Source organism: Haplochromis burtoni, unplaced genomic scaffold (assembly GCF_018398535.1).
Source record: "Haplochromis burtoni strain Fernald_Lab_line unplaced genomic scaffold, NCSU_Asbu1 Contig_25, whole genome shotgun sequence".
NCBI classification, from domain to species: domain Eukaryota; kingdom Metazoa; phylum Chordata; class Actinopteri; order Cichliformes; family Cichlidae; genus Haplochromis; species Haplochromis burtoni.
In genome coordinates, this window is record NW_024582386.1 from 1 (window position 1) to 15,920 (window position 15,920).

General features: G+C 39.8%; 1 protein-coding gene and 2 non-coding genes across 10 annotated transcripts in view; all 3 read left to right on the forward strand.

Annotated features, from left to right (window-relative positions):
* Window positions 1–1,651: 1,651 nt before the first annotated feature.
* On the forward strand, window positions 1,652–1,723 carry trnah-gug. The gene has a single exon. It is a non-coding gene; the product is annotated as a tRNA-His (tRNA).
* A 317-nt stretch (window positions 1,724–2,040) lies between these two features.
* On the forward strand, window positions 2,041–2,112 carry trnah-gug. Its single transcript has one exon. It is a non-coding gene; the product is annotated as a tRNA-His (tRNA).
* Window positions 2,113–3,761: 1,649 nt separating this feature from the next.
* ptk2aa (protein tyrosine kinase 2aa) overlaps window positions 3,762–15,920 on the forward strand; it is a 64,260-nt gene continuing 52,101 nt past the window's right edge. For 7 of the 8 annotated variants that reach the window (XM_042218898.1, XM_042218883.1, XM_042218884.1 and 4 more), the window contains exon 1: window positions 3,762–3,998. In XM_042218898.1, coding sequence (XP_042074832.1) covers window positions 3,791–3,998 — 208 coding nt within the window. In that variant the 5' untranslated portion in view covers window positions 3,762–3,790. The other variant, XM_042218890.1, reaches the window with a different exon arrangement.

Genomic DNA, 15,920 nt, shown 5'->3' on the forward strand with positions numbered 1-15,920 from the left:
ATTACCTAATGAACCTGAGGTATTTCAAGCAAAACAAAACAAACAAACAAAAATATACAATATACAAGTGCCTCAAAATTATTAAATATTGAACAGTAACATTGGGAGCTTGAGGTAGTTGAAATACCTGTTAATGTTAGGTAACTTACAGAGTGAACTTAAATTGATTGATTAAACCAGACTACTTTAGGCCCGGAAGTAGGATTCGTCACGTCATCACTTAACAATCGGATACCCAGAGAGACGCAGACAGCTAACTATAATATTTATGAAAACTGGTCCAGCCACTGAAGGGCAAAAAAGGTGGTGTCACAGTAAAAATTATTTTAACATTAACTAAAATGGAAAGCTTGAGTCATGTTAAATCTAAATAATAATTTTTAAAAAAATGAGTCAGCCAATTATTCTTGACTTGTCTGGAGACAGCAGAAACCAGCTAACAAATAAATTAAAAATTCTTTCTAAATAAAAACGCAGAGTATTTTGAAAAACATTATTTTAATAAAAGAAAACATGAGTTTTAATACTTACCACAGAAATTTGAAGGCAGTTTCTCCAACTCCAGAGTCCAAAATCTAGATGAAGCCTGAAACAAGTCTAATTGCTGCTCTTGCTCTTAATTTTCCCTCCTTTTGGGGTTCTTTTTCCCACAGTGCATTGGAATAGTTGAGAAATACAGAAAAATACCTGTAAATGACTAATACGGAAAATTCCTTCACATTTATACAGTAGATTACTGTACTTTTATGGATTTTTCTTACAGTGTAGGAATACTGATTTCCATAATGCGTGTCTGGAGCACTCTGGTGGCATAAGTAGGTAGTGCTGAAAGGTCCAATTTTTTAAAGCACATTTAAAACCACAGAAGTCCACACAAAGTGCTTTCCAGGCAAGTGCATTCATTATGACCCAAGTATAGACATGACCATCTAACAGAGGAACTGGGCTGCACTGATCTCCTCCCCATTTTCATGTAGAAGAGGCCTCTTCATCACGTATCTTAGACCAGTACTTGACTCCAATTGTGAGGCCACGTGGCATTTTGAATGCTATTTTAAAAATTAAATCCACCATTTATCTAAGCATTTAGGCAATTGTGTTAGATATATGTGAATGTAAACCTTGACAGTGAAGTCCCAACTTTCTCACTTGCTCATTGACGATGCTTTTCCTTCGTGTCAAAGAGTCGCTATTTATCTGTAAAAAACAGAAACTGAAAATGAAAGCAGAACTTATAACGGCGAAAGGGCCTGTGAGTCTGACCGGTGAGCCCACCGGAGAGATAAAGGTAATTATTGGAAACAGTCTTGTGGTTGTTATCCATGACGCACGTATGCTAACACACCCCAAACTCGAGACAGAGCAACAGACCTGCATCGTTGTATGCCATGCAATCACCTGCTTGTCAAAAAAATATTTATTGTTGGGTTTTGTTTGTTTGTTTGTTTTACCACTGAACTTGCAAACGTGAATTTATCTTTACAGCTACAGAACTTTCTGTAGCAATGACACATGGCAACAAAGTGTTGAGCCAAACTTGTAGAGATTCGAGATGACAAAGCAGTGAGATACGTCAAGATGCGTTCCAGAAATAAAGTTTCAGGTTCTGAACACTGCGGTGACAGTCACTTGTTACCTTCAGAGGTGGCGCGCCGTGATCGTATAGTGGTTAGTACTCTGCGTTGTGGCCGCAGCAACCCCGGTTCGAATCCGGGTCACGGCATTTTATCCATAATCAATAGGCGTTTTCTTGAGGAAATTTAAGGAACATCTTTGTTAAATTCATAATAGAAATAAAGAAAGAAAAGATAAATCACAAACCAAAACACGTTTACAATCCATTGGACCATGAAAGCAAGTTACACACTAATGAACTTCCACCCGAAACTCTTTAAAAGTTGATTCTGTTCATCTGGACCCGAAACCGCACACTTCAGTTTGAAGGGTGAAAAACGACTCCTAAACTTTTTTTTAATGTCGGGGTGACGATGCTTCACTATATGTCACACCATTCCTACAATCAACCCTCTTGGGTGGCCAGCCGTGATCGTATAGTGGTTAGTACTCTGCGTTGTGGCCGCAGCAACCCCGGTTCGAATCCGGGTCACGGCACACACTTTTGAAGCAAATATTATCACACACTGTAAATCAGTAACGGCGGAGAGACGGCTTTCATATGAGCAAAGTACAAATTCTACATTTAGCAAAGCAAAAATGAAACAAGGCTCTTACTATGTACCTGTTTGTGTGTAAATACCTTGCGTATTTTTTCTCAATGTGCCACCTCGTCGGACGTTCATTTCACATAACAAGAAGCTTTCTGAATTACTTGCATACATAAAGAGCGCTTACTATTATATGGAATTACCAGAACCTCTTTTCATTCCACTTTAGAGCTCCGTGGTTTATTTTGCGTGAATCGTCCGTATTGGACCACCTTTCAATCATAGATTCCCTTTTATGGCCATAGAAACAACAATTTTTTCCCCTATCAGATCCAGAAGTCACTGTAAACCACAAGCGAGAGAACATAAAACATATATAATAATGCATTTGATATCCAGACATGAAATATTAATTAAAGCTAAATATACTGTACTGAAATTCAAAACCTATAAAATCCCAAATAAAGTGTAATAACAATCACTGACCAGCAGATGTCGTGTGTGACCCTGTGTATAAAAGCTAGACGCACACTGTAAATTCATTAGTGAAGTACTGGTATGATAAGAAAGACTAATGGGCCAAACCTTGTTAGGTTTGATTAATGAATCAGCAGGCCCTGACACTGTATTATTTGCCAAACAGACACATGCGTATACAGTCAACAGCCAACACCTATTGCAGAGGCAAGGTGGGCACCGGGATTATAGCCCAGATCTCCGAGGAAAAAAAGGCTCCAGATTCCTCCACATCAGCTGTAGATTTCACTGTAAGTCACAGTTTACAAAAGTCTCTAGTCTCGGAGTTTAAAGAGGGGCTGAGTCTGGTTTATATTGTTCTTGTATTCCTGCACCAAGGGTTTTTGTTGTTGTTGTTGTTTGTCTTTCTCAAACAAATGGTCTCAAATACCCTGCTTGGCATTCTTTCACAGGAGTTAGTTGTTGGTTTTGAGGTGTCTGTGGAAATACTGCATTATTATGTAAAGTGGGTGCTTTTTAGGGAACCTTATCTACTGGCTAGCATAAATGCATGTACATGTGGAAGGGCCTATTCTTTATAATGATAATGACATTTGCTACCTTAAAGGGGATGTGCTGTACTAATTTTCAACTGCATTATTTTCAACTCACAACTCAATATTGATGTTATTTATCTTATACTGATCTTGGATCAGGTCATCATCTGTCTGTGACGGAAAGTTGTTGACTTCAAATGGCATTATAACCCTTCCCAGACTGATGAGCGCCAATAGTCGCTTCTATAATATCAATGCTGATAGTTTATACACACAGACCAACAAACTGCCAAAACTTCTGCTTTCATAGGGGCTTATTAACATTTACATTCTGATGTTTTTGTCATTAGTACAGTTTTTTAAGTGTAGGACATCCAAAGTGGAATTTGTTACATTGTTACTACGAGTTACTACGCAATTAAGTTAAGGGACGCGCTAAATGTTCTAAACCTGGATACAACAAAGCGGCTACATTTGTAAGATTTTAAGTATCTACACATTCATTCATTCATGAGTTGCTGGTTTGTGTTTTGTGTGCCTGCGGGCAGGCTTTTCCTCCTCTCACTCTCCCCCCTCTTTCTCTTTTTCTCTCCCAGAAGCAGCCATATTGGAATGCTGGATGTGGAGAGGGGAAGCAGGAACAGGCGACGAGAGGGAGAGCGAGAAGGGGGAAACGGGCAGGAGCGAAAAAAAAAAACGCTATCTGAAAGTCCTTCCAGCTCTACAAGTGAAAATAACGGAATATTTACCGACCCTTCACAGCTTCTGTCGCCGGTAAAATCAACTCAAACCTCTCGGACGTCACCTGGAACAAGTCAGCGTGAGTGATGTTGTGTTTTGGGGGGATTATTTCAACAGCTAAAAGATATTACGGGAGATGCAGTTGGGTTACTGTTCAGTCCTGGCTGGCGCTAACTGTTTCCCTGCCCCAAGTATTTGGACTAATTTACTTACTTATTATTTGGGAAGTACCGGATAAGTTAGCTTAGCTTTAGGGCACCGTAACTAGGACATAGTTTACCTTTCGCTAAGTTGGAAAATAAATGTGACCTACTGCCACCAAACTCGTCGCCTCGGTCACATGGAGTGAATGTAGAGTGTAAGTTACGGTAAATAGTTTAACCGGATTAACCTACATTTATCTCCAGAAGTACTTTACGCATTTGTTTGTCCTCATTCTCCCGGATTCAGCTGCTGCTTTACCTTGATTGACCGAACTTAACTGAACTCACATACTTTCCACCTTAAAAGAGCACTTATGTTTCGTTTCCTCCTGTAATAGTGGAGAAATTCATAATAGTAAGTTTTTCTCAGTGTTTATTGGCCACACGAGTCTTATTTTATAAGATTTAAGATCTGATGTGACACGACTGCAATTCGTTTTTCCCCTTTTAACCAATAAGCTAATGCAGCATAACAGGGGCAGATGGCCAAGAGCTATGCAGGAATATACAGCCATTCATTGATTACTTTACTAAATGACATTTTTTTTGATAAACAATTTCAGGCTTTCCCCTCAATCTAAGTGCCAAGTTGTCTTATTTTTATCTTACATATGGGATTTCCTCGTTTTCTTTTAACTTTATGTAGCTTTAAATGGAAAAGTGATCGTTTTGATGGTTGTTAATCAGAGAAAATAAGATATTTGAGAGCATTGTATTGACTTGTAACCTTTTTTGGGCTTCTGGGGACTTGTCAGAGAGTTCATGAAGAAATAACCAGTTAAATCCATGGAAAATTCACGAAGATTAATTTTGTCCCTATGTTATGAACAGTCATTATATATGGACGCTATGTGTATATATAATAGGGGCATAAGCAGTCAGTGTAAAGTTGGACAAACTGTCAAATGCAAGTGAATCCCCTCAAAAGCAGCATACTCCGTTCTTTATGTTCCCAAGTGTGAAAGAGCTGCAGTGCTGAGCTTGCCAATCCTTCATATTTCACATGCAAGAAAATGCTAATGAATTAAAGTATCCTGAGGCCACTCAAGCTTTAAACCAACAGCATACTAATAAGGGTGCAGTCCTGCATATGAATATTTTTCAATCTGAAGCTCTGAATTGTGTACTAATAAGATCCAGGGCTCTAAATTGCAGTTACATTACAAATACTTTTGTTTTATTTCTTAATTAGTGAATATTTTGATTCTTTAAATTCATTTCTGTCCTCTTTTACTGATAAACTGATTTACTTATTCACATTGTGCATTCCTGGTATTTGAATAATGGCTCTTCTGATGAGATAAAAGTTGTTGCTGGGCCGACATCCTTCAGGCACTACCTCCTACACTGCAACAGCATAGTTTTAAAGCTTGTCAGATGCACATTTAGTTCATAATATCATCCGCAGTTGGCTGTTAAATAAATTTTCCTCAGGTTTGATTGTGAATGAGACCTCTTTGCCAAGCAGCTTATCCACCCAGTGGGCTTGTATTCACTTAGACTCCAGCTGCATTCATTCAGCTCCCTCACCATGACCTAAGTGCTTAACCACTTGAATAGTGGTCTTAAGCTGGAAATCGGTATCTACCACAATCAGTTTTTGTGGATATTTGGGAGGCAGATAACACGCGAGTGGGTCAGATGTGAAATCGGTCCGATTTGATTACATTAAAATTCTTTCCAGTCATGCTTGCTTGAGCCATGTGGTGATAGAGTCTAGCTGCTGTCTACTAATTTGGCATCATAAGACCAAATCCATTATCTCAAGTAGAAACATGTCATTACACTCAGTATGTGAAACGAGTGGAAAACAACCTTGTTTTTCTCAAAATATCTGACATGTTGAACCTCCTCTGGCTCTGGGAAATTCCTTGATATGGCACTTTAGGTTGGCTCTCAGCATTTATACCTTTGAGTGCTGTTAAAAAGTTACTGCTTTCAGTTTTTTCTTGTTTTTATTGAAATGAATGAATTTACTTTTACAGAGTCCAATAAATGGCTGCACCTTTTCTGGTCTGAACCTTCTACAGCCTGGTCTACAGCAGGCTAATACAGGCGTGGCAGTGGTGTGTGTGTGTTTCTGTGTGTGTAAATTGCGGCGCAGTGCAGGAGGCCTGTATTTATAGAAACACTTGACTACACTCAGAGACCTTACAGCAGCAGTGTACCACATTGCAGAGAGCTGTACTGTCTTTTCCTCTCCTGCAAGGTTTGTGCACTCTTTTTAGTTGTGGTGGGGTGTGTACTGAGTTTTGAAAAGGTTCTTCATACCGTCTTTGTGTTGCACTAAAATCTGTTTTAGTCTAGGCCGACTGCAAAAACAGGCAGACAAGACGGTAACAAAGCTGTCGGTCTCGCGTCTTTTAAATTGCAGTACGTGGTGCGACTCATAAGCGATAGCAGTCATTGCAGACACACATTGTGCATGTTGAGGTATGCAGAGTTCCTGAATGAGAGTGTGCGTGTGTCACGAGGAATCAGTAAGACTTAATGAAGTAATCTGAGCAGAAGGGGGGCGTTGGCAACTGTGCTTGTTTCATTGCTTGGTTTGGTCCTTTTTGAATAAGTTGTACTGTTTTCCTAGCAGACAGGGTGGCCCTCTTTTTTTCTTGTTTTCCTCCCAATGATTGGCTGCAATGTACCTGCTGTGTAAATATATGCAGCTGTGGCAGGTCTAAACTCCTTTTCCACACAACCTGCGCAAATCAACGATTCCTATTTGCAAGCTCACCTCAGGAAAGAAAAAAACAAGAAAAAGTGTGTGTTTAAGTGTCCCAAATCTGTAAATTCAGCTTCTGTCTTCTCGCTGAACTTATTCCCTTGCATCCTGCATGTGGTTTTAGCTGTGAAGGAAAATAAGTGTGTGTGTGTGGAGTGTTTGCACAGGAGACGAAAAGAACAGTCATTCCCTTTACTTGTGGATTGGCTGCATTCAGGAAGCAGACCCCACACCCCTCCACACACACACTAAGAGCATTTACTGTACATCCTAAAGCATGCTGTGTCCCTCAGGAGCTCAAAGGAAAACGCCCTCTTCCTCTCAGAAGCAGGAGAACCACTCAGACTCCAGCTGGTGTTGATGTGTGTGTCGTTGTGCGTCCTTGTTTGTGGGTTGCTTTTTGCTTTGATCGTGATTGAGATTGCTCAAGAAAATGCAGATAATTGTCTTGGGTTTGTCAGTTAGAAATGTCTCTGTAGTCCCTTAAAAAGTTGGGTTTGAGAAAAGTGTGTGGACATTCTCATGGTTAAAAATGTATGTTTGCTAAGCTTATAATGCCCAGATGACACCTTCTTCCACCTACATGTGAAGGCATGTGGATGGGTTTCTGTATTGTCTTAGCAGAGTGTGAGCGTGTAAACCTCTGCCTGCGCAGATTTACACACTCATATAATCACTGTTAACAACTATTGGCTAGTGGCTATGATGTGACTGATTTCTGGTCATGTTTTCCTCATCAGTCTGCTTTTAAGATTAATTATTTCCCCTATTGTTCTGGGTTTCTTTAGTTATTAAAACACAATACTGTGAAGTTGAGAATTTTTTTTTTTTTTATAAATTTGTGAATACTGATCTTAAGGAAGCAGATGTTGGAATAGTGCCTTGATTATTCCATCTGTTTAAGACTGTGGGTATTTTCTTATGAAAATCAGCCCCAACAGCTAACAGATACTGTGGCCCTGAACCTTTCTACAAATTCTCTGACAGAGGTTGATATGAGAATGCCAATGTCCGAAACAGCCAAAGGTATCATTAAATAGTATTTAACCTACCTGCTCCCAAACATAGCATCTCTCTGGTGTCTGAATGTGGCTGTTTTCTTTGGTAGTGCAGGTAATCGGGGGAAATTAGGGTGCAGCGGTGGAAGCATCCATGGGCAGCCTCGAACTCCCTGTCTACCTTCAGAGAGTGTTTATTGTCACATGATGGCGAGTGTTAAAAACAATGAAGTGTCAACTGTAGCCACAGTCTGTGCTTGGCGTTCTGTATTTTATTTTATTTTTTTTAAATCTTTGTACACAATGTACACAACCGCAGTGGCATAAATTAAGCATAATAGTCATTCAAGGTACTGATTGGGCGTCCAGTGCCCTGCTATCTGCGTGCTCTATCGAATCAGCTTTGCCCCCAATAAGAACATGCATATTTTCAGTAGTGAGAACTGTCTTCTGCTGTGTCTTACATGTGAGAGAGGAGCGCTTCAAACAGTGTCCTGCCTTGACATTTTCCAGGAATCATGTGTGAAAACGACTGCTGTCACATATTCTTCAGCAAAGCATCCTGTGAACAGATCGTGACATGGCAACACTTAAACAGAGAGCCACAACATAAGACCGTGGACAGTTTTATCGTCATCTGGACTGAGTTTTAGAAATGTTTAGCACCGTCCACATCTAAAAAATGTTCTCGCTGTGCGTCACTTTATAGTAGTCGGTGACTAGTGGATATCCTAATGTAGCTAACGACTGCTCCTGTGTCTGTCAGCGTCACTGCCATTTGTAATTGCTTATAATGGCTCTTCTAAAAGTTTAGAGAAGTTTAATACAGGATCCTTCCCCTTTGCTTTGCTGCTGGCTACTACACATAACTGAATGTCATTGACATCAAATGTTGTCTGTTTGCTACTAGTCATTTCTTGTGTGGATGCTCCATTATAAAAAAAAACATTGTGAACCAGTTTATTGACAGAGCTGAATCTCAGTGTGTTTGCTTTAGTATGTCTACGTTTGCACTGCACTCCAAGTGTAGTTTGCTTGCTGCAGCTGAAACTTACTACAATGGCAGGAAATGACATCATAGTTAATGACTTGCCCCTCCTTGGGGCATGCACACACAAGGACAGTCTCACACACACACATACATACACACTTGGAGTGAGGTACCTTCGGTCATGCAGGTCACTGGTGCATCATGTCAGCTAGTGATGAATGGAACTGAAATGCAGTATTTCCCTCTGGCGTAGAGATGCGAGTGTATGTGTGTGTATTTGTGTGCCTGTGTGTGCACAGTTGAACCAAAACGACTCGAGAAAAACTAATAACTGTTCTCACATTCCGTTAATTTTCCTCTGAGGTGTAACTGAAGTGTTGAAAATAACAATTAAAACCACAGATATTGTGAATCAGTTGCCCCTCTCCCACTTGGTGTGCGTATGTGTGGTGTTTGAGCGAACAGTGTAATTACACTGCAGTGAGTCAGAGGGGGGAGAGAGAAAGAAGTAATTGTTGGGCTTTGTCATATAGATGGAGAGAAAAGATGTGGGAGGAGGAGAAAGCTGGGTGGAGAAGACAGAACATTTTCTGTGTTTGTGCATAAATGCAGAAAACGTGACCTTTTTTCTACTAAACATCAACCAAAATATCTTCTTTTACCTTCATATGCAGGATGTTTTTTTTCACCTTGGTGGGTTCCTCTTACCTCCTGCTGTGTGGGTTTATTTGTCCAGTTGTTCGTTGCTCTGGTATCTCGGGATATGTTTCAGACGCCACTTCCTCTTCGTTCAAGCAAATGTTGTCGATAGTTACATGAGAAAATCAATACTAATAATACTCATCTCTGCCGTTTTAAATACAAATGGGGTTTCTGGCAAGCGGTTTGGATTACCAGATTGACTGGAAACAGGGAGAACAGCTAATGTGGCTATGTCTACAGGAAGGAAACAAAAACCTGTTTGGTTTAAACATCAGAAACCGTCTTTAAGTATACTGGCATGCCGAGTGTCTCAAAATTCTCTAGAAAGCGAACGTGAAGGTCCCAAACAAGTGTGTTGTTTCCTGATGAGCAGTGCACTCACTGTAAATGGTAATCTTCAGATGGCCACCTTTATTCTTCAACTCTCTTAGGCAATTTTTAGCCCTTCATTTGTGCAAAAATACAATTTTCATGTCTGACAAACTGTGGAATAATTGGCATTTTTCATAGAATCAGCTAAAGAAATGGGAACAAATGATGTGTTTTGGGGGGTGTTAGTAACAAAGCGCCCAAAAATAGTTTACTTTTGTTAATCTTGAATTGTTGGTGGCATAACAAAAAAACAAACAAAAAAGCATTCCTCTGAAAATGATCAGGTACACGGACTGGACTAAAAAAATGAAGCATCCAATGTCCAAAGGAAAAAAATTGAAATACCTTCAGAAATCCTGGAGAGCTATTCTTCAAATCCACCTTAAAAAACAACAACAACAACAAAACTCTAAGAAAGCCTACTAGATGTCTGCTTAGACATAAAAATATAAAGAAATGAGGGGTGGCTCTAGACTTTTGCACAGTGCTGTATCTGTATCACAGTGCTGGAGGTTCTCTTTGGGTCCCAGGCTAAAACATTTGTTTTCTATCCAGGAAAAGCCCTAAATACTAACAGATCCAGATGTAATGAATATTTTAAAACTTTTTTTATGTCTGATTTTTGGCTAAGAGAATGCATGTGCATGAGATGGCTAAACAATTAAATAATGTCTTCATCGTGTGTGTTACAAGACCCGTTTGCTGTAGTGTGGTTATTATTTTTAAATGATTCTCCCTTTGCTTTCCTCTTCATATTGACACATGCATAACAACATCCCTAAAGCTCAAGTAAGCTCAAGAACTTCAGTTTCCTTTACAGTGAAAGCCACACATGCACTGAGAACAGGACCAAAGCAGTCTTCAGTGTCTGTTTGGCCAATCATATGATCTCATTTGTTCACTAGATCCGTGCACAGCCACACACAAACATAAAAAAAACACAGTCATGGTGGATTATAAGGGGAAACACACAATGATGAGCAAAGAAACACCTGGATGAAAGCCATAGGTATGACATCACACTCAGAGGCTGGTATGCTACCATAAATTAGTGTGGCTGAGGTCAGATGTGGGTGTGATCCCACAATGTCTGCTTGTGGGTCAATGTATATGTGTCTGTCTGTGAGATTAGTCACCAGCAGGCGCACTCCGGTAACAAAGGTTCATTGAAGACTTGTTTGGAGGCTGTCTGCCTCTCCCTCTTTCTTTGTCTGGAAAAATGTTTTTGTCATTATATCAGCAGTAGCATTGCACAAAATACTTGGAAAGCCTTTTTTTCTTCTTGTAGCAGATGGGATCATTTTGCTGAATAAAATCCAGCATCATAGACATTTAATGGCTACAAAACACGCTTTATTAGACCACTAAAGCTGCTCCTTTTATGTCATCATATGGAAAAATTTGGAGGTGATACATGTATTTGACGGGTTTTGACTGTTGACATTAAATAGGGGGTCACTTCATCACTTATAAACCCAGAGGGTAAAATAAGCAGGGAAAAAACACCAGTAGTGATTCTCAAATTGTGAGCTTCATGCCCCTAGTGGGACATGAAGGTACTGCAGGTGGGCTATGACTGGTCATTTATAATTAATAGATTTCAAAAGAAATAATTCTACTGAAATTTTTTTTACATTTTAAAAAATTTAAATTGGTGTGAATATATAATTTTAAGCATTAAACATGTTTCGAGTGGCTGACAGTTGCATTGGATCTTAAAAAGTTCTCGTAACATTTCAGCACATGGACTACAAGCAAAGCAACAAATCTAAAATATAGTTCCAAACACATGATGCAAACCCATAAATTCAGTAAACGAAATAATTCATAATATAAAAATATAAAATACATGAGAGGTGAGAAAGTTGAAGCCTGAAATGCCAACATGTGAGTACTGCCACAGTTAGCTGAATAGCATTATGTATTGGATAACATCTACAGTCTACTCACTTCATCAAATAACAACTTGCGATTTAATGAAAACATTTTAATTGCCTGAACTTTTACACACAGGACAAATTAATGCGTTGTGTCAGCAGTTTAGGTAGACCACACCATAAAGGCTAGCTAGTTATGAGCCGAACTAGAGTAAAAACAGCCTACAACAAGTAGCCTCCATATTATACTTTGAAACTATATAACTGGAAAGATAACGCGCTGGGCTTTTTAAAACTCTGGTATCTTGCAGTTATGTGTTACGCCTGCAAGATAAAATCTGTAACACATCAGTCACACTAACATTTATCCAAACCGTGAGAGGCCGTTTTGTTGTCTGTTGCTTATCTTTCTATTGAAGATTGAGCTTCCTTTGTTGTTGTTTGTTATTTTGGAAAAGTGGAACCACAGTGGCAGTGGAACCCTGTTAGAACCCGTGTTTTATTTTTACGTGGATGGCTGCGAAAATGTTGGTCGCCTTGGTGAGAGAGAGCACGGCAAAGAAAAGACGATCCCTTGGCCAATATATTGGGTGGAAATATCAGGTCCTGACATTTTTATGGTTGTTACTTTGACACCTATCACGGTCAGGTGGTTTTAATGTCGAGGCGTGTATCTGTTTGTATTACAGGTTATTTGAAAATGCATTGCCACTAGAGGGTGATGTTAGCACACCTCCTCTCAAAGAAAGGATGCCTGCACTGAGCAAGCCAGAAAGATGTAAGGACCGAGCTTAGAGCCACCTTCTAAATGAGAGTCAGAGCAGGGCTGTGTGTGTGTGTGTGTGTCTTTGTGTGACATCTTGGCCCACTAATCCAGTGGCCCATTAATCTGCTTTACTCCTGAGCAACTCTCGTGTTGTCTGCCCGCCTGTTTGCTTGATTTTGTGTGCGTGCGTGTGTGAGAGCTTGACTCTGCCACGGTTCATAGACTTCGCTGATTGTCCAGTGTGACAATATACTGTGACATAGTGGATTTAATATTAAGGATCAGTGATAATCTCTTTTGATTTCATGGCACTTGGAAAACAGCCATATATAGAGAAGTTGCAGGGACCAGATTTCTGCTTCACTTCTGATGTTCATGCTTGCACAAACTTACCAAGCTTGACATCCTTTATAGCCCTGAGTAGTTTAACTTCAAGCAATGTCTCTTTGAGTCTGGAAATAAATGGCATGACCTGAGACAGCAGACTATTGCAAGTGTGACTGTTTGATTATAGCACTTGACATTATTATTATTGATTCAGATGTTTTGGGGTGCTTCATCACGCTGCGTATCTGGCAGGAAATCAAGTGCAAATGCGTAAAATCTTAAAATTAAGGCAGATTTCCATGATTATTAGTTGTAAAGCCTAAAGCCTCAATTACACTTTCTGCTCCACATGATTAAAATTTTATCGTCTGCCAAGATCTGTGAGGGTTTGCGAGTGCCAACAAATATGTGAGCGCAGGTTTTTGCAGACACGTACTATATCAAAGTTTAAACACAATCCCACATGTCTCTTGTCCATGTTTTTGGGCGTAAGTTCGACGTAGGATCAGTGATGTCAGGATACAAATAACCTGATAGAAAATCTCAAAGAACTACCAAAAAAATAAGCGCATCTTTTCAACTTATAATCACAAAACTTTAATATCCCATTTAACATATTAGTGTTTGTTCTCCTTTGCTATTATGCCAGTTTGATTTATGAAGTAATCAGTTGGTTTAAGCCCATTTGGATGAGGAGGTGGCTTCATGCTCCTCTATGTCTCTGCGTGGAAGTTTATTACAGTATAATTGGATTAAATGTGTAAAGTCGGTGGAACAACTGACTCCAAGTCTCTTTTTTTTTCTGCTCCAAAGATGGATGATTTCTGCGGGACGGTGTCGAGTTGAAAACACTACATTATGACTAATTGAGTAACACCACAGGGGGGGGCATGTGTGTGACAGGCAGAATAGCCAAAGGGAAAGCAATGCACACACATTCATATTCATTTCTCTCTTATGTCATTCTCAGCTGTGTCTTTTTGCAATTATCTTTTTTCAGTTTGTTCTTATTGATATTTCTGCACGGTTTTCTCTCATTTTACTCCCTTTTTTTTGTTCATGTCGTCTTGCAGTTATTACATCATTTCTTATGTCTTTCCCTCCTCACTTGTTTTGCCTCTATCTCCTGTACATCTGGCTCCCTCTCTCCCCCCTCCTTCACTCTCCTGGGGACAAAGACACCCACGTCTCCTCCTCCTTCCTTCTTTTCTCTCTTCCGTCTCCCTCCCCCCTTTCACATCCATAGGCTGCCTACTGCTCCGCTTTCCCTCCCTCCTTTGGTTCTTCCCTCCACTCGAGTCCCACTCCTCGTGCTGCTTGCTGTGTATCTGTGTGTGTCAGTGTAGTAGAGGTTTGTAGTAGAGGGGGGAGGCGGAGGCTGTGAGCTTAAGTCGGCATTATCCATCATTACAGAGTTAGCTGGCTAGCACAGCGCTAGCCCAAAGACCACAGAAGCTGGGGCTTTTCCCAATTTAGCTGTCCTTTAGAGGAAGATTGGATCTCTTCTCTTCTCTTCTCTTCTCTTCTCTTCTCTTCTCTTCTCTTCTCTTCTCTTCTCGATATTAAATGGAAGGACTATACCATGGTAAGGCTTTTAACATGCTGTTGTATGCAAATTCTTTTTTCTTTCCGTGTTAAACCATTATATGCATGCATGTTTATCCATATCTAAGAACTTTTTAGGCAGTCAATGCCTAAAAAGTTGAAGTAGTTGTGGATTTGTGTATGTGTGTGGTCACTATCGCATTCAAACACACAGTGTCCGAGTGGTTTAGTTCTTTTGGCTTCTTGCTGTCATTACTTTGAATAACTATTATAAACTAAAAATTATTGTTGGTAAGTGCAGTTTTCTGCTGGTTATAATAAATATGATTATAAAGACGAGCAGAGGAGGGGCTGTAAAGAACGCTTTAGTGGTTCATATAAGTTTTAGGTCTGGAGCAGGTTCTACTAATGTGAAGGTTAGTGGTTCAATCCCTGGTTCCCCTGGTCTGCATGTAGACATGCTCCCCAGTGCATACGCTGGTGTGTTTGTAATAGATATACACAGTGTTCAGAATAAAGTGCTGTGTGAATGTGGCATGGAAACTGGTTTGAAAAGTGTTATATAAGTACTAGTGCACTACTAAATGACAATGCGCAGGAGGAAGAGGGCAGAAAACCTGTGAATACACATGCTTACTTATTTACAGTCGAGCTGAGGCAATTAGTTCAATTAATCAGATTAATTGCTCAAATTGTTCAACAAAATCATGAGCATTTGTTGGGTTTCAGATACACACACACACACACACACACACACACACACACACACACACACACAGAGATTTGAACAAAACAAAATATTTCAAGGTATTATTTTTGAGCACTAAATGGAAGATTGATGATAATTGCTATCTTTGTGCAGTCCTATTTGAAACCCTATTCATTAAATAATCTTCTCTCTTATCCACCTAAGTGTGTGGTTTTTTTGTATGTAGGAGGCTTCAACTTCAAGTGTGTGTGTGTGTGTGTGTGTGTGTGTGTGTGTGTGTGTGTGTGGGAGGAAGGCAGTACGTGTTTGTGTTTGAATACACGTGTGCATCCCAACATAGTTCCCACTGCAGGCCACGTGGCTTCGTGTAGGTGTTGGTGTGTATTTGTGTAAGTGTTCTCTCCCTGTTTGTGTATTCTGTGTGCACATGTTGGCATGAACTAACAAGTCCCCTGCAGCGTTTTGTTTCTGGGTTAGATCATCTATATTTTAGTGTGTATTAAACATGTCGATCTGTGCTTATAGTGGATGGAAATTCTTCTAAAGAGGTATCTCTTAACAACTTTCCTCCTGCACACGTTCATGAAAAATGCATGCAAGCAAGGTGCTGCTCCTTTATCTGCGTTAACATTAAAGAAGCTGAGCTGGCGATCAATTACCTCTGATTTCCGGTAGAGTCACAAATTAGTGTGTTTAATTTGTAGAGTACATCCAGAAACAACAGTTTGACCCATGTCGTCTAATCTGGCATCCTTTGGATAACGAAAAACTTCAATCAAAAAGGTGAAATGT